General features: G+C 32.0%; 1 protein-coding gene across 1 annotated transcript; it reads left to right on the forward strand.

Moving 5' to 3' along the window:
• The first annotated feature begins 260 nt into the window (after window positions 1-260).
• On the forward strand, window positions 261-22,568 carry Slmap (Sarcolemma associated protein). The gene is made up of 14 exons (XM_088224914.1): window positions 261-444; window positions 650-841; window positions 6,117-6,233; window positions 7,688-7,822; window positions 9,380-9,514; window positions 11,827-12,048; window positions 13,940-14,089; window positions 14,840-14,965; window positions 16,072-16,224; window positions 18,085-18,196; window positions 18,343-18,390; window positions 20,813-21,012; window positions 21,227-21,355; window positions 21,438-22,568. Exons 1-14 carry the CDS (start codon window positions 421-423, stop codon window positions 22,422-22,424), a joined length of 2,730 nt encoding a protein of 909 aa, XP_088081040.1. The 5' UTR covers window positions 261-420; the 3' UTR covers window positions 22,425-22,568.
• Window positions 22,569-25,160: the final 2,592 nt, after the last annotated feature.

Here is a 25,160-nt window from a genome sequence, read left to right on the forward strand (position 1 = left end):
TACTCTGATAAATAAATACTTTCCTTGTATTTTTTAGCCAAAGAATTTAAATAAATAATGACTAAGTTTTTATAAAACATTTTAAAATTATGAAGAACAAAAAAACACAAATAAATCAATTGAAAAGAACGTAACACGTGTAAGGTCCAGGAGTTGGGTAAATGGTAATATAATAAATATTTAAAAAAAACAAACGCCAGAAGTTTGCACAATATTGACGTTTAGAGTTTAGGTACCCTTCACTCTTTTATTATTATTTTATATGACCACCCTGAATACAAATGAAAATCTAACATAACAAATGTCCGATTTGTGTGCGCTCATTTTGATACTCCCAGATCTGGTAGAACATTTCACACCCACATCTCGACATTTGTGTGCATAAATATTAAAGCCGATGTCTATTGAATCGAACGAAGAATGCGTAAAAAAATAAAAAATGAGGTATGTGTTTACGTGAACATATTGGGTGTCTTTCACTTATTCGATGTTCGGGTTAATAACTATTTTAGAATATATACATTTGACCATATTCAGGACGTGGGAATCATGTTTCATTATCATTTAAGAATATTTATACGCTGTCATGAACTATCGTGAAGGTTTCTTCAGGTATGTGATTGTGTTAATCAGAATCTTGTTGTTTTAGACCAAAGAAATGGTAGCGAATGTGGATTGGGCGAATGTTGCCCCTGATAACGATAATAATAACACGATGGCCTATCTATTCCCAACCGAAGTACCTGACAAGAACGTTGTTGTGGCTAAAGCTGTCCTCACATGCAGACTCGACTCGCATCCATTCCTGGAGAGGACATTACTTCTTCACCAGCCTGTCAAGGTGAGCCTAGATTCCTAATTAATTATTCCACTGATTACCAATACGTCTTATTTATTCCTTTACTCGCGTATGTACAGTATACATTGAAGGATATTTAAAATGAAGAATAATTAAGTGATCGAAAAAGTGAAACAAAAATATTTACCAGTGATAAAAAAATACAATAAAAAATCGAGAGAGCAAAGAATATGATTTATAACATATTGTGTTAGCGAGGCAGGCAATTCGAAAATATAATATGCATTAAAGGGGAGCAAAAAAAAATGTGCATAACAATAAAAAGCAAAAAATATTTTTTCAAAAAATTTATCGTACACTGTGTATTTGTTTTACTTGTTATGATGCTCAAAAATAGTGTCCTTACCTATGAAATAATATTTATAAATAACATATAAAAAATTGATTCATTTTTAGTGCAAACTTTTTTCATATGAAGTTCATGAAGTGTCAGTAATAATATATTTTAATTTATTTTTTATTTTAATTTGTACTTTTTCTTATTTTCTGCATGAACATGGCAAAACCCATGTCGAAGCATTCATTTCCATTATTTGTGTTATGCTTCCTTATATTGCTGCTTATATGCTGCTTATATTGTATCTTAATAATAGTTAGTCACTGATATGATATGAAATTATTTATTAATTTAAAAAAAAAATGTTTCTATTTTTATTTTAACAGCCATTAGTTTTTTAAAAAAACGTAATCCGTAACACAAAAAGCATTATGTAATTTTATTTTTGCAAAAATAATCCATTAAATTTGGTCATGTAAATATTTATATATAAAAAAAACTACATTGAAAAATATTGTAATAAAACAAACAATAAAACAAGAAGAAGTTTAAAAATTGGAAAATTGTTTTCAGGCGTTGCCTAGTATGTGAAATAATTCAGTCTGATGAATCTCTTCCCAACAATAAAGGTTTTAGCTCTATAACTTCACTAAAATCAACAGATGGAAGAATTGAAGAAATATGGATATGCAAACATTGGCAAAATGGTGAATGTTACACAGTGTGTAAAGTGGCCACTCAAACCAGCCAATGACAGGTTGTAAGCCCTGTAAATGCCTAGACTTCCATATTCCCTTCTCTAAAATGTTCTCCTTCCCTGTTGTAATTTGTTAATATATAATCAACATTGAAATAATACAATAAAATGAAAATAGCTCTGAAACTAGTTGGGTATTTAATAAATAATAAGTGGTTAAAATCAAATCGTTTTAAGTTTAAACCAACACTATTATACCCTGCGCCAGATGTAACGGGATCTAGCGCCTCGCCACTCTCTGAAAAAGAACGGGAATATACACATTTGCAAATGAATACTTCTCCTCTCCTTTATCAGCAAGTGTCTGGTTCTTTGTGCCGACTGAACCTAGGTAGGCCCGGTCCGGCTCTGATTATGCCCATCATATTAGAGACAGGAACCTATTAAGAATGTCTAAATTTTTTTACATGTCTCCCAAAACATTATCTACTTGGCATCGTAATAATTATAAATTGAGATAAAATTTATAATGGCCTTTACCATTCTTGGTAATACTAGCCAGAAACAAACAGTGTTTACATATGTTAAATGGGAGCAAAACAATATTACAGACAAGACAGAAAAAACAGATAAAGCTTTTACATTTTTAAAATACATGGAACATAATTGATCTTAAAATTAAAATTACAACAATTGGAAATAAAACAAAAATCGCAATAATAATAATTGATTCCAATAGTATATCATCTATGTAAGTTCAATATCACGTATAAACCATTTGTCAATATGTTCAGGAGGGACAAACATCTTGCGATTTTAGTGTCTAAATGTTTGGACACGCTCAAAACATTGTTGATTAAACTGGTATAAGAAGGTATAAAAATTGGAAAATTGTTTTCAGGCGTTGCCTAGTAGGTGAATTGGTTCAGCCGGGCGAACCTCACCCGCGTGATGAAGGTTTCAGCTCTTTAAATTCTCAAAAGTCAACAGATGGAAGAGTTGAGAAAATGTGGATGATTAAACATAGGCAGGAGGGTGAATGTTACACAGGGCGTAAAGTGGCCACTTAAATCAGTTAATGGCAGGTCATAAGCCTTGTAAATGCCTAGACTTCCATATCCCTTCTCAGAATGTTTACCTCTCTGTTCCAACAAATTAAAATAAAAATAAATTTAAATGCATTTATATTAGAAAATCTATTTTTACTATCGTATGCGTCTATGCAAAGTGAATTGTGGCAGGAAAACTGGCAGTTACGAATGGTTTATTCACTGTATTGCCTTTACACAAGTCGAGTACATTTCGTCCCCAGTATGAGATTTAGGTATAAACGCAGTATTACTTTGCTTCTTTAACACGGAAAATTAATTTATTTGTACTTTTACATTGTTTGTATTCTTTTTTTTATACAGAATAATGTTCCCTCACTGGGGTGTTCCCTCACCGTGCCGAGGGAAACATTTTACAAAATGTGAAACATGCCTTAAATTAGCTATTTAACAAAATTAACATAATAAGAACAACAAAAAACACATAATTAACATATTACAACAGAGATGAAGAACATTCAAAAGAAGGTAATATAGAAGTCTAGGCATCTACAGGGCTTATGACCTGTCAATGGCTGGTTTAAGTAGCCACTTTACACACTGTGTAACATTCACCATTCTGCCCATATTTAAACATCTGTATTCCTTCAATTCTTTCATCTGTTGATGTTTGTGAAGTTAAAGAGCTGAAACCTTTATTTATGCGGGCGAGATTCATCTAATTGAATTATTTCGCCTACATACTAGGCAACGCCTGAAAATGTTATTTTTTCAATTTCTATACTTCTTCATGGACCAGGTGGATTCATCAACAATATTTTGAGTTTGTCCAAATTTTTGTAGACAAGGACTGGATTCAACTCCCTGGGGAGCTGTTTATATTATCAGTCCTTGTCAACAAAAATTTGGACAAATTCAAAATATTGTTGAAAAACACATAATTAATCAAATAAGCGTAATTATCATTAACATAATAAACAATGAAAAACTAAAATAATCATAAAAAACATAACCAATTTATATAGACCAATAGAACAAATCTCATAAACAGTACACACATTTTACCTATTTGGCTTGATCGACTCATTAATCCATGTATTTGCGGTACTGAATTTGATAGAATGCAAGCAGTCTGTTGGTCAATTTTGAAATTCAAATATAATAATGAATATGGCTTGTCGCACTCAATTGAAAACGCCAAAAAATCTCATTTGAATTTTTTTGGGTCATATGCGGTATTGAACTTATAATTAAATGTTGAACTTATAGTTGAACTTGTAATTGAATGCAGAAAGCAGCCAGCCATAAAAAAGTGAAACTGAGATGACAGCACCTTTGTGAAATGAAAGAATAATCCAATCTACGCAACCGTTGGAATGTTTTTGATTTAAAAAAATGATAAACAATGAAAACATTGTTTTTTTATAATACAAACAAGAATTTAATTATATATTTGACCAGTTTTAATGATTTTTAAAGTACCGTAAGATTTTTCTAGTCCTGTGGGTGTTTTCTGCAAATTGAGAAATGCCATTTTTGTGATCGACACTTTTTCTAATACAGTTTTTTGTATGAAAGTGGTCTGGCTGTTTTTAGCAGAACATAGAATTGACCTTACTGCACCCGATAACACCAATATATCATTTTTTCAAAATTGTGGACTGGCTGCTTTCTGCATAACTACGTTCAATTGAACTTGCATAGACGATTTGTGTAAAAAAGTAAAAGAACTGTTGAATATTGTTTTGTTTTGCTCAGTATTTAGGTATTCCTATTATAGTATACATATATATTCAGTACATATTACACAATGAATTATTGTTCATGAACAACCCACTCACTTCATTACACTTGCTTGCTGGACTTGAATATATGCACACACATATGATGTAAACTTAAGGTGTGTATCCAAATGATAGATGACCAATGTCTAAATATTTGTACGTATAATTACGATTATTATATTATAATTACGATAACTATCATATTTTACTCGTATTATATCAAAATACCACATAGGAATTCATTGTTTCACAAGTGAAAGTTTTTTTAACCATCCTTGAAAATTATTATAACATGAACACGAATGAACAATTTGTTTTAGATTTTATTTGAGGCTTGGATTTTATGCAATAATGTTTATCATACCTCTAAAACGGCCAAATATTTGTTAAAGCTATAGGAGTTGAATAGTTATTATGAGTTTAGTAGAAAATTTTATTTTTAGTGTAGTCACTTGCGTTTGTTACTATCGTGTATGTCTCAGGTTTCATTCCTGGGTCAACATGAAATCTTTTCCCTCGGTTGATTTTTACAACCTTCCTGTTAAATAAAATTGTATTTTTCTGGGTTGTTACGTCTTATTATTTATTAGGATAGCACTTGTTTTTAATATGGGAAACAAGTAAAAGGAATTCTGTATTTAAGTCAATACTGTGTGCAGAAATCTGTAGTCCCTTACATTAATTTATACATTCGTTGGCGTTTCTGTGTTTTTTTTTACATATGTGTAATTCTGATTATAATATTTCCAATAAATACCCGTGCATTTTATAATTGAATTTACATAGTGTATCTTACGAAGTAATAAATTTTTTTATAATTGTATTTTAACATTGTTTAAAATTATTGAATGAGCTAAACCAAGGTTATCAAGTATTATAAACAATCTGATTCGTTGAATAATTAATTTGTTCTAATTTTTATCCAGTTCAAATAATTAAAATAAGTATAAAAAAAATCATTTTATAGCTAAGAACTACTTTAATGAGTTTATCTGTTAATACAGTTGGAATCCTATAAGATTTGTGCAAGATTTTTGTTGTCTGATATATACCTATTTTGTTTCATCCGTTGATTTTCCCCATTTATATGTAAAGTAATTTCAGTTCACGGAGTTACGATTCTATCTTATTACATCTTTCTTTTTTGGCATTCCACTCTAAAATTATGATTTTTTAATGTTAATCCTAAATATTATATAAGGTTGAAATTATATTCAATTCATAAGTGGTTATTAGAAACGCAGCAGTTTAGTTTTTCTAATTTATTTGTTGACCAATGAGAACTTTTGTCCAAGTATTTAATTAATTTATGTTTTGTAGAAGTGTCGCATAGAATTCTTGCTTCAATATTAAAATTGTTTGACTATTAACTAACAACTAATAATTATTCCTTATTATTATAACAATAATACATACAGCAATATTCAGTAGTTTAAATATTAATTTCCAGATCGGAAGAGCAGTGGCCAAAGTAAAAGCTGCTCCCTCCAATGCCATATTTGATTGCAAAGTTCTGTCAAGGGATCATGCCTCATTATCCTACACTAATGGACACTTCTACCTTCAGGTGAGTTTACAATTTCCACAAATATTTTGCGGATGGATATGAAAGCTAAACAAGCCTAAATTTGATGAGGCATAGTAAATAAGATCTCAAAATAATCAACCACTGATATTTGCCTATGTTTTGTTTTTTTTTTACTAAGCATAATTTGTTGATTATTCCACTATGGTCAACCAATTTAAAAACTGCTGGTTTTTTACTAAGCATACTTTGTTGTTCATTCCACTACGGTCAACCAATTTTAAAACTGCTGGTTTTTTACTAAGCATACTTTGTTGTTCATTCCACTACGGTCAACCAATTTAAAAACTGCTGGTTTTTTACTAAGCATACTTTGTTGTTCATTCCACTACGGTCAACCAATTTAAAAACTGATGTTTTTTTAAAGAAAGAATGAATAAAAATGTTTATTACATTACGACTTTTTAAGAAAATTCGCAGAACATTTGGGCGACTACGATCGTTGAATTCCAACTCGAATTAAAATTAATTTGATTCTTCATTGTTGATAATGATATTGATTTTTTTTTTGTAAAACTTAATTGTTTTTTTAAAATCTTTAAAAATTATTTAATATGTTTGTTTACATTTGAATCCCTATTTATATTGTTTCAAAATTGTTATGACAGGCGCCATGGCGCAGTTGGTTAGACGGTCAAATGTGAAACAGGTGTCATGGGTGCGATTCCCGCCAGTTGTAAGAAAAAAATTCAAGAAATAATTTTTCCCGGTTGGTCTGAAAAATAAATATACACAAAAATATTTTCTATTTATTATTTGAATACGCCATAAACGTAATTCTGCATACATACATGTTACATATACACACTGTCAAATATTTTGCTACAATTTGCTACATTTAACAAAGAGTGTGAATAAATAAATAAAATAAATAAATAAAAATAAAATAAAAATATGTCAATTTAAGGAACTAAAATCAACATTTTGTGGATTCAATTTGGGAATCGAAACATCCCTAACTTTAAAAAAAAAAATGGGAGTTGCTTATTTTTTGCCTTACTTATTATGTACAAGGCAACATGCAGAACATCCCTAACTATCAAGTTCATAAAAAAATCATGCTGTAGATACAGACACACCTTAATTTAGATAATTATATTGTAAATAAGAAATAAAAGGCCCCCCCAAAAATTGATATCTTCGGAGATTCATTAAGCACTTTTAAGAAAAAGGTTTCACAATTATTGCCCTAGATAACTTTTTACTTTAATGTTGTTTATATTACCTTATTCTTGCGTTTTTTTATCTTCGTATTTATGTGCTTAATTTTTTTAAAATTTCTTTTAATTTTTGTAACTCGCATGCTGTGGACCGTTGTAAAGGACCACTTGCCCAATACTGCTTTATTTTGTGTGGATGAATGTATCATTGGTTATATGTTATTGTTCCAAAACAAATAAAAAAAACAGATAATAAACTCTTGGTTTACATTTCAGGATACAAAAAGTAGTAATGGTACATTTGTCAACAACCATCGCTTGTCTGAAGGGTGTGTGGCGTCCACACCGTACGAAGTATGTTCCGGTGATATTGTACAGTTTGGTGTTGATGTCCTGGATAACTCTTGCAGTGTGAGTCAATTCTATTCATTCATTTTATATTAAAAATAATTCATTATCAAATACATTTATTATTCTCTCGACTAAATAAAAAGTGCATATCGTTGGGTTTCTGGCACGAGTTGGTAACGAATCTTTTACTAGTTGTGAGACATTCAACTTTTAAAGTTAAAAACTCACCCAATTCAACAATTATAAATAACCACAAGTAGAATATTATAAAATATTATTTTTTGTATTCATAAAATACAAATTATTCCTATTTACTTTTTAAACAAAGATTATTTGATGTCAGTTATGAAAAGATCTCGCTTTTTGAAAATTTGCAGTTGCCAACTTGTGCCAGAAACCCGACAATATATTATGGTCAATTTGTAGTCAGATGGCATAAAGTTACAATAGTAGGAAAATCTTTTCTATCATTGTGTTTAATATTTATTTAGTCTAAAAAAATATTCGATTTTTCAAAAGAGAAAAGAAAAGAAATTGACGATTGAATAATATTGTAAGCAGCGAATAATTTCTTAAAGGAGCTATCTGACAAATTTGGAGTACCTCAAGGCAGCTTTTTGGGACCAACCCCTTTCCTACTATATATAAATTATCTAAGTCACCTTGTAATCCTGGTGAATGAGTTGCTATCGACTGGTAACTTTTCAGACCAGCTTAGGATATCAAAAATTGTCCAAATATAATAAAGCGAGAGTAAAAAAAATGTGTCTAATTATCGACCAATCTCAATTCTTCCAGTGTTTTCAAAAATTTTTGAATGCGTTATCAAGGATAGGTTTACTAAATACCTGAATTTCAATAATCTTCTTACATCCCAACAGTATGGTTTTTGAAAAGGCTCTAACACTAAATGTGCTGCTTTTGATTTCATATCGAATCTTCAAAAATAAAATAAAGTAAATAAATAAATGATATCACAAACATTTTAGATTCCTCAGCTCATACAAATTTAAAGCAAATTTTTAATAGCGATATCCATAGCCACAATACCGCAGCTGGAAAAGCCTGCATATACCAAAATTTAATTCTACCGAGTTTGGTAAAAAGTCCTTGGAGAATATCTCTCGAATGCTGTATAATAAACTACCGAACATAGTTAAAGAAAATGAAATGCATGAATTGCAAAGCGTGGCTCTCAAAAACTTCTACCTATACCTTTTCTTAGAAGATCTGAGTGAAAATTATTTCTTAAAGCTTCTTCTTCTTGGTTAAGATCGGTTGATCTGTTATCAGCTAGAAGCTGACTCCTGAGACTTTGAGTTCCAGCTGTCCTTCCCTCTCCTCAGTGGTCCTCAAGGCAGATGGCGGACAGCTGGGATTTCGTGGGCCATGGTATGGCGGATTCTGGAGCTGTCCATTCTATTGACGTAATCTCTCCATAATCTATCTATTATGCCTTGGGTATCGCAAGTCCGTCTAACTTCTTGACTCCGGATTCTGCCCCTTAGGGTTTTAATGGAATATTTCCTTAGGGAATACAAATAAATAATTAAATTTGGCCTTGCCACTATTGCAAAGTTGCGCATTTTGTAAGTATATTTTTCCTATTTTATGCAGGTAACCCACGGTTGCATAGTAGCAACACTCAGGCTGTACCTTCCCGATGGCAAGGAAGCGAAGGCTTCGCAGAGCACCATTGTCAAGTCACCATCACACGCCGAGGATTTATGTGTCCTCAACAACATTATTCAGGTTAAGAATGCTACAAACTCACTGCTGCTTATATATATTTTTTTATCAAAAACATCAATGTTAATCAACCTTCAAAATACAGTGACGTTCTCAAAAGTGATAGTTATTAAGATTAGATAGTTTTTAAAGAAGCTGATATCAAGTGCAAAGTGGCATATCGTATTACTCACAAAAGAGCTCTCTTCATGCTCAAATAATTTTTTGTAGAACTGAAGTGAGTACGAGTGAAAAATTGAAAAATAATATCGATTTTGATATTAGTGGTTGTTATTGTTATGTGGTTTCTTGCGTAGATCAATGAATTGATTCTTGCTTCACATGCCAGAAACCATAGACTTTAATAAATCACCATAAATTGTATTACTACCAATTTAAAACTATAAAATGTCCTTTAAATCTTCTTCTTCTTTAGAAAAAAAACTTTTACATAACAAAAACTTATTTGAATACATAGACAAAAAGTTTAATTAAAAAGAAAAGTTTAACAAAATAGAGGAAGAATTCATTGACATATTAAATATTTAATGAATTTTTAAATGGAAAATAGGAGGAAATAATTACTAACTTAAAAACAATTATGGATTTACCGCAGAAGTATGAAAAAGATATCTTAGAAGTGAAGAAATACGATGAAAGAATAACTAAACTCGAAGTTCAACTTGCAAAGACTGAACAATATGCGCTTAAAAATACAGTTGAAATAAGGGGAATTAAAAATTTAAACAATGAAACTACTTTGGAATGCAACTAGATTCAGAAGACAAGGCAATTATTCTCAAACCGATTGCCAATAAACCTCATCGCATAATTAGGTTTCATAATGAAGGAAAGCAAAAGAAGATAATGAATTCAAAAACAAATGTAAGTATCATTAAAAAAATTAGTGCAGATGGCACCAAAATTTTCATAAATTAAGCACAAACTAAGTACAACACGAAACTTTTCTGGAAAACAAAATTAGCGTCAAAAGATAAAAACTATAAATTTGTTTAGTTTAAGAGCAGACAAATTCTAGCATACATACTAAACACGCAACTGACATAGATAAAACAAATTGTTTAAAATATCTAGAACATCCTTCAAGCACCAATTATTACTAAATCTTTTACAATGGAGCCACAGCTATGCAAAAAATGCACCCTTTTTACAATCTCTCGAGCAGATCCTAGAAGAAAACAAATTGTCTCATCCGGAGATATCAACATAAATATTCTAAGTGGAAAATCTGTTGTAATTGAATACACTAATCTTCTTATGCACTATGGATTTATATCATTACTTAATGTACCAACAAGAGAGACTCATGAGGCAGAAACTTGTATCGACCATATTTTTGCTAAAACAATTGACCCCATTGTATCCACTGTACTTCGCACCTCTATTACTGATCAGTTGGTATTAAAACCACAGTTCTCCACTCTAAAAAGTCGATAACTTATCAAACTACAATTTTTTAGTTCCATAAATTTTTTGAGATTATCGTATTTTTATATACTATTCAATTTTGTATTAATTTTCTTTAGACATCTTTAGTAAAAAATATGCTGTATTTTGTATTGTCTGCCTCAGAACAGGTATTCACTATACCTAGTGAGAATAGACTGCTTAATATGTTTGCTTATATTTTAATTTTGCTCATTTGTATATTTGTTTACCTTCTTCACTGTTTTGCAAACAGAATATAATAATACTATGCTAATAATAAACACCAATTTTCCTAGTATGTAGGTGAAATAATTAAATTAGATGAATCTCACCCGCATGAATAAAGGTTTCAGCTCTTTAACTTCACAATCATCAACAGATGAAATAATTGAAGGAATATAGATGCTCAAACATGGGCAGAATGGTGAATGTTACACAGTGTGTAAAGTGGCCATAAGCCCTGTAGACGCCTATGTTACCTTCTCTAAAATGTTCTTCATCTCTGTTGTAATATGTTAATATTAACAGCTCCCCAGGAAGTTGAATCTAGTCCTAGTCTACAAAGATTTGTTAAATGAAATCATTGAAAATAGGTAAAAATATTTACAATCACCAATTTATTATAGTTTTTACAATTTTTCTGGAAATATGTTTACACTATAGTCTAGCAATTTTTTTTTTATTTATGTAATTCCATTTTTCATTTCCTCACTTTACACTTTTTTTTTTGTTCCTTTGATAACATAACAAGGGGGTTTTACTGTATAAACGTGTAGAATTCTAGGTGACAATAAAAGAATGCGGATGGTGATCCTCGTTATGTTTTGGCGTCGTGATTGTTGTTTGATTATGTATATAAGTTGTCAAAATTATAAATCACATTTCAGGAGGCTGTACAGCGCGAGCAGCTGCTGGAGGCCAAGTTGTGCTCTCTGGGTGGAGTGGTGCAGGGCTGCGCGGGCGCCCTGAGCCAGGCCTGGCAGGCCCTGTGCTCCGAGGAGCGGCTCATGGCGCGTGTGCACTTCCTGGAGCGGCGTTTGGCGGCCCTGCAACCCACGCAGCCCATCACCGAGCTGCAGCAGGCTATACAAGACAAGCACCAGTACGAGGTATAGTACCGCTGCCGGCCAAGTGCCCCAGGACAGGCCCTGTGTTTCGAGGAGCGACGCTTGCACTCCCTGGAGACCACTGTTTATTGTGCCTACAAACTAATTTCATGTTAAACCCCGTAGTAATCAGGTGCCAGAGCTGTAGAGACTGCATTTCACTCTATTGCGTCGAACTAAACCGTTGAAAAATTTTGGTTTGGTTTTTGGTTTAACAACAGACCTAAAACGGACAGTTTCGTTGCTGCACTTGCAATTCTCGACCTGAGTACCTACGGCCCATTGTTTTGCTGTTAACTATAGTTAACTTCTTGATTGATAATCCTAGAATGATTTTTGTCCTTATAGGTGGCTCTTCTGACTGTTAAACTATTTTTTAAAAATTTTCTTTTATTTAGGAAACATACAGTACGGTTACATAGTTTTATATTTTACACAGTTACACTTAGCTCTAATGGACCAGTGAAGTTTCCATATTATATAATAATTATAATTATTATAATTATAATTATAATGAAAGTACAAAAAAGAGGAGAAAAAAAACATAAATGGAAGTTGTTTAAACATTAAAATCAGAGTAAAAAAAGTTATTTAAAATATGAAATATGAAGAAATTTTTTTTTTAAAGTAATTAAAAGGTTAGAATTGAAATAAAGAATGAAAAGCATGCTCAGATGTAAAAAAAAAACATTTTTAAAAAGGAAAAACATAAATATACACATCTATATTTTAAACGGATTAAAAAAAACGATGAGAAGAACTATTAAATGAAATATAAGACAATAAATTTAAGTCAATTTATAAAACATCTTCAAAAATAATGACACATAGTGAGAGCAGCAATATATTGATTTTATATACATATACAATATAAGTAATTAAAAGTAGTTTAAAAGTATAAAAACATGTCAATGCATCAGAGAAAAAGAAAGAATAACAGGTATAGCAAGTAATCTTTAAAATTTGAAAAAGCAATATAAGGAGAAGATTTTAAACCAAAACGATTTTTGCGGTAATACAAATTTCAGTAGAGAAATTTGATCAAAAATAACAATATGAATGTATGTAATGTGAAGTGATGTAAGAGAAAAGGGGATCAACAGTAGTTTTATTCATTTTATGTTGCAGAATGCCGGCAAGTCAGTGGTTCATACAATATATGTCAGTTTAACCCATATTTTCTGTTCTTCTTGTCAGTTATTTGGTTAGTTTTTTTGGCTCAGTTTAATAGTCTTTTAACAAATAAAAAGCCACCCTCATTTATTGTTTACCAATTAACTTTTGTATTTATGTAGAGGAAAAGGGTTGTAGGTGTGTAATCTGATCCATTTATTATGTATATTTATAATATTAATACTCCAAAAACGATTGATTGTCGTCCCGTCTGTCCCTATAGGCTCGTTTCATATGTATCGTGCCAATCCACGCGGCCTGGTAAAATTAGAGTGGGTTAATACTTATTTATTATTCTCGTTTTATTTCTATTCATGGATGAAAATTTTGCTAAAAGAAATCTAGTAAAGATTAGTTGACCTCATGTACTGTTTTGTGTGTGATTAATAAATTAAATAAATATATGTTAACCAATCTACCCTATGTTTCTTTTATCGGGCCGGTTGAATTTTTGCTGTGTTGTGGAGAACGGTCTCTTATCAAATAACGTATATAGAGCCATTTTTGTAATATAATCCCTCAAGGGCGCTTTACAAAGCGATTCATGAATATTGATTTTAATTTATTTTTTTGATTACTTGTATAGCGCATCCGAGATTCTAATTAGCCAAGGTCCTGAGAGCTATCAACTGAAGCTACTGAGGCTAACCAACTGATTGAATAAGGCCATTACAACAGATTCATTAAGGCCCGCTAGTTAATAAAAATAAAATATTTTCAGACCTATGCTACGGAGGCGCTGAAAGCGGCTCACGAAGAAAAGTTGAAACTTTTAAACCAGCTCAGTACCATCCAGTGGTCAGTTTGCTCCTCAGAAGAAGAATGTGCTGTACTGAAGAGTCAAGTGGATAGAGCGCTTAAAGATTTACAGGTGCAATTACTATTTTAATATAAAAAAGTAGCTTTATAGATTCGCGATAATAACATAAAATGGAGAACACTTACAGGAATATGGAAGAGAGGGATTTACATGGTATATGACCTGTCTCCGGTTGGTTTTTGTGATACTTTACACACTGTGTATCATTCACTACTCTGCCTATGTTTGAACATACATATTTCTTTGATTTTTCCATCTGATGATTATTTGGTAAAGTAAATGAGGTGAAACCTTTGTTGATGTGAGCGGGATTGATTTGAATTATTTGACCTATCAAGCGACGCCTGAAAGTACCCGTATCTTTATAATTAACATCAGGCATGGACAACTTTTTTCTAGTCTGGCCAAGATTGCCAATTTTCCTCAGAGTTGCGGCCAGGAATATCAAAATAACCACCCGCACATATAATTAACCCGCGAATAAAAACTGCGCTGATAAAAAACACTCCTAACTCCTCAGTTAAAAGCTGTATCTGGTTACTAGTGAATACGACATTATATCTTTTGATGATTTGATCTTTTATAATGAGTCATTTTTGTGAAAAATCACCTTAAGCTCGCTGTAATATTATTTATCTAGGTATTATGAAAAAATAAAATCAATAAATCACGTACAATTTTGAGTTTATGAATGAAACTATGTATGATCTAAACTCCACATTTCCGCGGGCCGGATCAAAACCTCGGGGGTAGCCCACATGTGTTTTACATATTTTAGTTCAATGTTAAATTTGGTTTTAGGATCTTGGTGTGAAGAAGTCGGAAATGGATACGTTACTGCTGGAATCTCGACAAGCATTACAAGAAGCTAAACAGCAGCTCTCGCATTACGAAGTTCAACTGCTTTCAGACATAAGTTTAACTAATGTAAGTACTTATGTTATTGCAATTACTTAGATAAAACCAAAGATTATATTATTTTAAATACTTTAGTAATCTAATAATTTAATTAATCTTGAAATATTTTTGCCTTTTAAGACTGTAATAATATAATTTACTTCTTTTTTAGAACTATGTAATTTTTTACTGTTTGGAAGATTTGTTCCTCCTAAAAAAACTTCTCTTATTAGAAATATGTGATGTTATTATAGTAAGCAACGGTGGTATGAAGTTGCAGAAATTTGTCCATGAATTCATTCAATAAATCTCTGCATTCAATTATTTTCATTTGAATAATTCATTAATGTTTTGAGTTGCATTAAATTTAGTTCTAAATAATTCATCGTTAGATAAAAATTTAGTCAGTTACTTCATACTTTTTTTTATAATCCCTAGTTTTTAAATTTGAAAAGAAAGGATAAACACGGATGAGTCGAACGGTTAAAAACAAAAATTGTGATATTCATCTGACTGAATTATTTCACCCACTAGGCACCGTCCATGCGCTCAGTAGCTGCAAGACTTGTTGTTATCTAACTTCTAATTTTATAAATTTGCTTTTTATTTCATTTTTAAAATATCACTTAAACTCTAAACTTCATTGTCAAATAAAAAATTTAAAAATAAAAATGTAAATAAGGGCTAGATTTCTTATTGTCCATGCGCTCTGTAGCTGCAAGACGTGTTGGGATATTTATTTATTGTACAGCGCCCTTGAGGTGATTTTCACAAAAATGGCGCTATACAAATTATCCAAACATTATTATTAGGCAATGCCTGAAAACATTTGAACAATTTACACTTTGTCCCTTACAGCATTTTAAATTTCCGGCTATGATATATAATTTTACTACAGCTGTGATTAAGATCTACTCAATGGCATATTCTGTTCTGATGAGGCTTGTACATAGTTTTTTTTTTCATCATTTATGTCTGTATTCTTTTGATTTCTCTATTTGTTTTGATCGAAAGTTTCTTCTCTTTCTTTTATAACTTGATTATAAATAATTCAGTTTGTGTATCGATGTGTATAAAGGCCAAATGCTCAACTCTCGCAAACAGGCAGTTGATTAGAATATGTGTTTGATTTTTAGAATCACAACTCTGCAGAAAATGGTTTTGGTGTTAAAACAGCGAAGAATAATGCAGAAAAGATCGCGCTCATGCTGGAAAATCTCAAGATGGATCAAAACACATCTGTGTCAGATTTTTTTGAAAATTTATACAAGAATGCTGATGCCAGAAAGGTAAAATTTAGTGCATTTGATCAATTTGTTTGGGAACATAATCAACATTATTTTTACCAAGAATCCATAAATTATCTTGCCTTGGCGAGGAGGTTTGCGCATTTCAATTACTAATATGTATCCATCTCGTGGTTAAATGGTCAACACTTTTGCCTACCGACCAAGAGATTTTGGGTTAAATTCCCAAAATGGTTGAAATTATATATTTATTTAAAAAAAAAAAAAATTTCATTTCATTTCATTTTTTTTGCACCACAACAGGCCAGGAGGCCCAATTACAGTGGTGAATTACATTACAGAAAAACCAGGCTTGAGAAAAATCACATTTTTTAAAAATTTTTGTGTTCTCACCGGGAATCGAACCCGGAACCTTCCATGCGTGAGTCAAGCGTCTTGACCACTACACCACGGAGGCCGCCTGTCCCTTCCCGGTGATGTGTAGCTAGTACACATTGCATTTAATAACTTAAATATCTCCAATAATATAATAAATGATGGGTCGAGATTTTCCATATTCCTTCTCTATACATTTACGTATCGGTAAAAATGTTATTTTTATTAAATAATTAATGCCTGTTGGGAATATAAAAAGCATTTTTAAAAAATCGGAGATATCACCGATACAATAGAAAGTTTACCTATATGTCTCATGTTGCGTTCGTAGTAAAAGAGTAATCTTAATATATAATTGTCTCGCACACTCTTTACGTCTCTTTCTCGATAATACGGGTATATTTGGGAGCGAGAGAGACAATTTTTTTAGGATCCTTGTAAGGATTATTTGTTCGAAATCTTTTTTGACTTAGGCCATTTTGAAAAAGCACTCTTCAATTATATGTACGTATATTTACTTGTTTACTTAGTGGCAATATGCAATGGCGAATGTATTAAAAAAAACCTTTTTCTGGTATAATGAGCAAATTCTGTCTTTCAAATTTTAGTTCAACTGTATACATAAATGCACAAATAATATTTGGCTCAGTACATTGCGCTGTTGCCAAAAGACAAATGATTATAATTGCTTGCATATTAAAAATCTTTTTATTTCCCGTTTATAATGAGGAAGTGGAGTGAGGGATATAAAATTTTTTTTCTTACGCGTGGTAATAATTAAAACATTTAATTGTCGGGCGATGTTTCTCGATAGTGTAATAAAAATTAAATACTTTCAAGACACCACTAATTCTCTGAAATTAACCGCTGACAGTGTTTTAATACGTCTCCGGTTACCGGAAAGCCAACCCACCAATTGTGACCACTCACCGTAGAGAATTTGTGATGTCACAGGCGAAGTAATTTAAAAATCACAAAACTTGAAAAAGTTATAGCCCTGATAAGATACATAAAAATATTAAAATTAAGATTTTAATAGACTATTAACAGATATGTATTTTTTTTAAAACCACTCTACTTCCTCACTACGCACAATTTTTAATTTCGGGACTAGCCCACGTGGGGTATGTATCTATGGCGCAGGTCGCGTGGATTGACTCACAATTTCGGTTGGTACTTACAAAAGACTACTACAGTCTACCGAAATATTTTTTTTAGTATGAGCGAAACCGATAGAATAACAATCTGTCTTTAAAACAATTTTCGGGTAATTGGAGTGAGTGCTTTCACTGAAAAAAATTACAGGACCATCTGCCATCGCCAATGTCCAATTTCATTGTGTATGTCATTGGTGTCATGATGTAATGTAATTGGTTGTTAAATAAAAACGTCTATATATTATTTGGCAAGGTTTATTTACAATTTTACAATGTAATCAAAATAAACTGTGGCGATCCCCGAACTAGACAATCAATATATTTCTACTTTGTTTTTGATTGTGTAAATATGGTTTTATTATTATTTCAGCTTGCAGCTATGTTTAAGTTACCAATGAATATGAAAGAATTAGAAGTAAAACTGTACGGCTTAAAGACGGAACTGTGGGAATTGGAAAATTGTAATTATAGAACACGACCAGGTAAATGGTTATAATTAATGAATACTTTCCATAAATATGTATTACGTACTTAAGTAATTGTTAACAGAACATTTTTATGTTTCAAATCTTTGTTTTGCAAAAGTACTCATTTGTATACTAATACTCGTTAATTTGAATTTTTCAAGCTGTGAAATCCCTGCCTCAGCCAGAGCGAGCGGTGCCATTTCAAAAAGGTAAATTTCATATTGAAAATTCTAATTCTAAATTACGTGTTGTCCACATCGTGGTTTAGTGATCAGCGCGTTTGCCTATCTCCCTCGGAGTGGTATTTCGTAACCCGCTTATAGAGATGCCACTTCACTCTATTGCATAGAACAAAAGTTTTACCAATTTTCGGTTTAACAACAAATGTGTAACGGACAGTTTCATCGCTGATCTTGAAACACTCTACCTAGTACCTACGGCCCATTGTTTTGCTGAAAACTGTAGCTAACTTTGCTATTGATGGTTCTTGACCGTGCGCGCGGCTACTCTGAGCTACTACCCAAGATGTCTCAGGTTCAATTCTCAACATGGTTGACATGAAATATTTATTTAAAAATGTGTGTTTTGCAGTTTTCACTGGCTGGCACCTGAAGTGTAGCACTTTTCATTTTACAATGTTATACCAATGCTGTGCCCTATGCACCATATTTTTTTATGTTTTTTTGTAGATATCTTGATAAAACTCCATAGTATTTTAATGTACCAAAGGCCATATTTTATTTCTTACTTTATATCTTTTATCCATGTACCATACTTCTAAAAGCCCTCCGGGCGTTTATGTGGATTAAATAAATTAAAAAATAAATAGAATGAAATAGTTTTGATTCTAAGGAAAATGAAACTTTTTGGTTATGTTACTTGGAACATTGAACGCTTTCACCTTGGGCTATAGAACTTAATAAATTCTGCAGTTTTCCATCTGCCTAAATAATCATGAAAACAAATCTCATTTTGTAATATATTTTTTTGATAAAATTGATATTTAAAGTGTCATTCAGTATAATTAAAATGAAAAAAAATTTGTTTGAAACCACTCATTTAAGAGAAAAAAAAATACTGACTGGTTTTGAAGCTTCACAAGCTTCCTTATCGAGGTATACTTTACTAATGAATATTATCCTATTTTATTTTTAAATGTTATTACTACTAAATATTAAATTGAAACACATTGAGGTAATAATTCAAGTCTTTTTGTGTTTTTGCTTTGTAACAGTAAGAGGTGCGGGATGAGAGGGGTACGATCTTTATTACCGTTTGACCGGAGTGGACTATATGAAATATCGTTTATTTGATTATACTATTTTTTTGTTATTATTTATCGCTTTTTTAATTTCTAAGTTATCTAATTTGGATGTTTTATTTTCAACACGTAGAACTTGATAATTAAGTTAGTTTAATTATAAATTTAAGTTATTCTATCAATACTATGTACTTGATACAAATCTTACTAGTTGTCAAAATAACCATATTTTTTTTACAATATACATAAGAGGTAAAACAGAGTATTAAAAAAATAAAGGATAATTACATAGCAATGAAATACATATTAACAGTAAAAATAGTAAACAAAAATCCCACGAAGGCATGGCCTTTTCATGGGCATACAAGAAATGTTTATGAATTTTTGCTCCTATAATAAATAGACAGGTATAATATTTTTTTGTAATACAAGAAAGAAAAGAAAATATTCGGTAAAAGATTATAAGGTACTTTTTTATTTTATAGTAATTAAAAAGGAAATAAAAAATATTAAAAAAACATAAAATTATTCCTTATTATTAAAGGGCAACAAAATATATCATAGAAAAAAAAGAGTTAATATCTTTAGTTTGAATCCAGGATAGTGCGTGTTTTTTAAAAGAAGGAAAATTTTGAAAGTTTGGGATCAATGAAATATTATCAGTAAAAAAGAATTGAAAAATTTTGGGCCTATAAAATATGCATGTCTCTATGCTAGCCTCGTTTTACAATGTGGTATTTCTAACACACGATTCCTTCTTTGACTTGATCTATTTGAATTACTTGTAAATACATTGTGGTTCTTAAATATATATTTCAAACATTGAAAAAAATATATCTGTCTTATATCTAAAAGTTTAGCTTCTTGGAACAATTGGAAAGAGGGGAAAGTGCGATTTTTGTGAAGCATTATTTTTAAGATAAATTTTTGAACAGTTTCTAATGGTTTAATGTGGTTGTTATAAGCTCCCCCCCATCCAATTATTCCATAGAAAAGCGATGACTGTACAGGTGTAATACTTAAACGTTTTAACACATAGGTTAAATATATCAGTTTATTAATAAATTATTTCAAGATGATTAGTCCATTTAAGTTGACAGTCAATGATTACTCCCAGGTATTTTATGCACCTTTCAGACTTCATGTTTTCGCAGTTATTACATATGTCAAGATTACAATATTTATTGTGAAACATTACATTAAGGGAAGAAGAAGGGGAAGATAATTTTGAGTTATAAAATGGAAGAAACAGTGTTTTATTACAATTTAGCGAGAAAAGATTAAAACATAAAAACTTGTATACAAATCTTGTGTGTTGCAACACCATTTGATTAAAGGTTAGCTAATATTTACAAGTATTTTTTTTGCAGAGGACATAGTCAATGATAACTCTGTTCAGTGTGAGCCACAAACAATTATAGATACCAATAGTGACGTCAACAAGACCAACAGTAAATATAGTTCCAGTGAAAATTCTGACCCTTCCGAGATGACTAAATACGACGAGCAGCAGAAGCAAGTTGAAACGACACTTCAGGAAAATAAGGAAACAGATAACTTGAACAAAACGGTTAGTGTATTCTTATATCGGTATGTTTCTTTCTGTTTTGCTTATTACCAGTAAACTGGGTCCAGATCAAAGGGTTTAACAAACTGTTGTTTTTCAATTCTCACCTTTTTGTTTTGCCAAAACTGTAATACCGTAAGGTCTCAGCAGACACAACTTGATATAAAATTCAGTGCTGTACTTAATCATGTTAATTTTGTAATTGTTCGCATTGTAGGTTGTCGAAGATGCCAATATTTTTGATGAGGAAGAAACAAATAAAATAAAAATGAAAATATTGAGGGAAAAGATAAATGAAATAACGGAACAGTTGGATACAGCGTTAGAAAATGGACTTGCCTTCAATGTAAATATATTATTACTTATTTAAATATATTAGCTAACACGCCATTCAAAAATCATTGTTAATTTTTGTTGTTCTCTTTCAGTTGGTTTTGGTTCAAAAAGATTTATCCTTTGCTGAAACTCATATCGCCACACTTACTAAAGATCTGGAGTCCGCCACTAGCAAACTCAAGCAGTCCGTGTGCGAGGTCACACAACTAAACCAGATCAAAGGACAGCTGTCTACCGAAATTTACGATCTGAAAACAAATTTTTCCAAGAAAGCTGAGGAATGCAGTAAGCTGGAAATGTTATTGTCCCAGTCACCCGTGGATGAAAGGGAGAAAACGGACGAAGACGAGACTTCGAAGTACAAGCTAGAGGTCACGCAGTTGCGGAACAAACTGGAGGAACGCACCCAATCGGAAGCTCGTAGTTCCGCAGAAACGGATAAACTCAACACCAGAATACAAGAGTTACAGAAGGAACTGCACGATCGGTCCCTCAGCTCGGACGCACAGCTAACCGCCCAAGTAGAGAATCTCAAGAAGCAATTAAGCGAGAAGGAGAGCGAGTTGTATGACTTGAACAAGCAGGTTTCTGTTCTTATCGACGTGCAAGTTCGCCTCGAAGAAATGGTCAACTCCAAGACATCGGAATTAGAATCCTTGACTCGCCAATGCGAATCCCGAGGTGCGGCGGAGAAGATCCTAGTAACGGAGCTGGAAGCGCAAAGTGAACTATCTACTCCTCCTCGAGAGAAGACACGTATGGAAAAATCTAAGAGTCCCATCGTAATATCTTCCAGTTTGGCCGCTGCGGAGTTTCTTCACGCCAATGACAGCAACTCGTTATCGGAAGATCCGTCCATATCCATCGACCACCAGAGGCTGGTGGAGTTGGAAGAAGAGTTAGTGGTGAGCAAGCAGAAGTACGCGCAGATGAGTGAGGACTACGCGCAGCTGTCTGCTCGGCTGCAGAATGTCGCGAAGGATAACCTGGTGAAGAGACCCGCCAGTGACATGCTAGTGTACGCAGTGCCCATCGCCGCCATGCTTATCTATGTATTAATGTACCAATACATTTCTTGATTTACGGCCTCGTGGGATCCCCCCAACTATCGCCCATAGTACAGGCGAGAGGCTAGCCCTCTCTGCCTGTGAAGTTCGCGAGGCAGTCGCTACACTGTGTGAACAGCCCGTGCAAGTGACCTCTGGTTTAGTTTGACTCTTCGGCGGAAAATGGAATATTACCGTTAAGTGTAAACAGAGTGGCCGACGTAACGATTGTCACATTCATTTTCATTGTAAATTCTTGTATTTTTAACACAATATTATAAATGTCATTGTTCACAGCACTGTAAATACATTAGTTAGTATAATGAGTCGGCTGTAAGTATTACCCTGTAAGATATTAGCGAGAATGCAGAGAGCACTATTCTTGCTCTCCCCTCTCCCGTGTGTTGTGTCAGCCGGAGAGTTCCGTACCTTCCCCGATGTTGCCGCAGATTCGGCCGGACATATATTATATAATAGTAGTATTGTTGGGTGCTTTACTCCGTTACTTTGTACACATGTTTTATAGAGATGTTCATTTTATTTATTACCAATTTTATCTTAATTTATTAAATTGTGTTTTTTGATGTTGGCTTTCGTGTATAAAAGAATTTGTGTAAATATTAACTACAATAGTTCTTGCGGTCGAGTAATATATTTTTCTGCAAGCTGTACATAAGTCTCGTGAATGATAATCCAGAGTATTTAATATTTAATTTATCACGCAATATAATAATATATAGTTAAAAAGACTAACGAAGCGCGCATTAGTGCCATAGAATTTTGGTGTTTTTGGTTGGCAGATTTTTATTTCGGCACAATGTGCTAGTTTAGTTTGGACATAATATATTGTACATAGCATACAAACATGATTAAACATTGTCTGTTTCATCGGGAAAAATCATACATTAATCTATATTTTAATTGCTTATGGAACAAAATGTGGGAACGAGACGAAACTATTTTATATTAAGAAAGCAACAATTCCATTGTTAAAGTTATCCGAATGTTTTATTATTTATTATGAAGTTTTCTATCTCGAGATAAGTAGGAAATGTGGTCAAATGTTGAAGTGCGCATTTAGTTACAAGTACAAGTAAGAATAAACAAATCGGTCCTTGTAAATTGGATATCTCGGAAGTAACTGCGTAATGCTTTGGTGTTTGACATTTACTGTTTGTACGTATATATTATAATCTTGTAACAATACATATTGCATTTACTACTCATTTATTTCACTACTAACCAACAGTCTCAGTAGACTTCATGTTCATTTAACATAAAGGCAATAATAATGTGGCACTAAGTTTTATCAATAAATATAATAGTTTTATTACTGTATAGTTATGTTTGTTGTGATTCCAAATCATTGTCATCTGTGCATCTTTAATGAATAAAGTACAATAAGTAAATTTATATTGAGGTATCATAATAGCTAGGTGGTAATTTCCAAGGACGGTGAGTTTTATAAATTTTTACACCAGATATGTGTGAGACATAAAATTATCCGAGTTTGATATTCGCCATATGTCAGGCTAATCGCGTATAAATAAAAGTCGCGTATTTTGATTGTCTTCAAAATGAGTAATGTCTCAGAATTCATTAGTTTTAGAAATAAATCAAATGGGAAGACTTATTTGAGACCAAAATTCGATTCGCAGGTTCTAAAATCCGTTTGTAGTAATTTGACTTATTTGAACATTTCCCTGGATGATGTCTTTACAAAATCATATGATAAATTTGATATCTTTTAAATTAAAAATCCTTTGAATCCATTTCGACCTTTGAAATTTAGAAATTAATACGGGCGCAGGCAGCTATTGATTGGGTTGTATATCATAGCGAGAAAATATTGGACTTATATATATATATATACAACTTATATAAATAACAAACCTATTATTAGGTACCATCCTCCCGTGTATATTTAGTAGCAAACTAATAATCCAATTTCTCTTTGTTTTGTTTACTGATTTAACAAAGTTCTTCCTTATTAATTAATGATCATGTTCAATCCTCAAAGTGGTTTTACCCTGTACCCAATTGCAACATGCCAGTCTTCAACGTAATTGTCAGTCATATTAAACCTGCGCCAACCCAAAACACTGCCGTTTGGTCGTAGATTATAATAAAATGGTTAGTTTTGTCATGTGATTAGAGTTAGAAAAATGTTAAACAATTCATATTAAGGGTTTCATTGAAATTTCTGATCTGTGTTGAAATATTAATGATCAAATGCTTCATTTTGTGCATATCTCTTGTCTGACACCTTTAAGATGGACTCTATACAATATGTAATATAATGGAGAGCATTTTATATCAATAAAGTTAAATTAATGTTTTGTTTCTTCACTTGTTTCATTATTTCTTTCCTAATAAAGTGAGGTTCATACACCCCTGAAGAAAAAAAAAACTTCGTGTCTACCGGCCACCGCAGACCTTGACTTTACTGGGTTCTTTTTCTATATTTCTTTTTTATGCCATAATAAGGACACTATGTGTCACCTTTTTACAATATTTACATTTTAAAATGTCACAACAGTCCTGTCTTGCCGGTCTTAGAGTGAAAATAATATAAAAATCATGGAAAATGTTAAGCAAATTACTATTGTAATTAAATAAAAAATAATCACATTTTTGCAGAAAAATGTTTTAAATTGTAAATTTCTCTGAGTTAGATTTTCGAAAGGTACTGTTGCAGAATTTATTTGTAAAATTTCAATAAGCTGGACCCGTAGAATTAAGAAAATGAAGTGGATGGGGGCGAGTTAC

This window comes from Micrasema longulum, unplaced genomic scaffold (assembly GCF_059751315.1).
Source record: "Micrasema longulum isolate JH-2025_06_02 unplaced genomic scaffold, ASM5975131v1 h1tg000319l, whole genome shotgun sequence".
Classification (NCBI taxonomy): Eukaryota; Metazoa; Arthropoda; class Insecta; order Trichoptera; family Brachycentridae; genus Micrasema; species Micrasema longulum.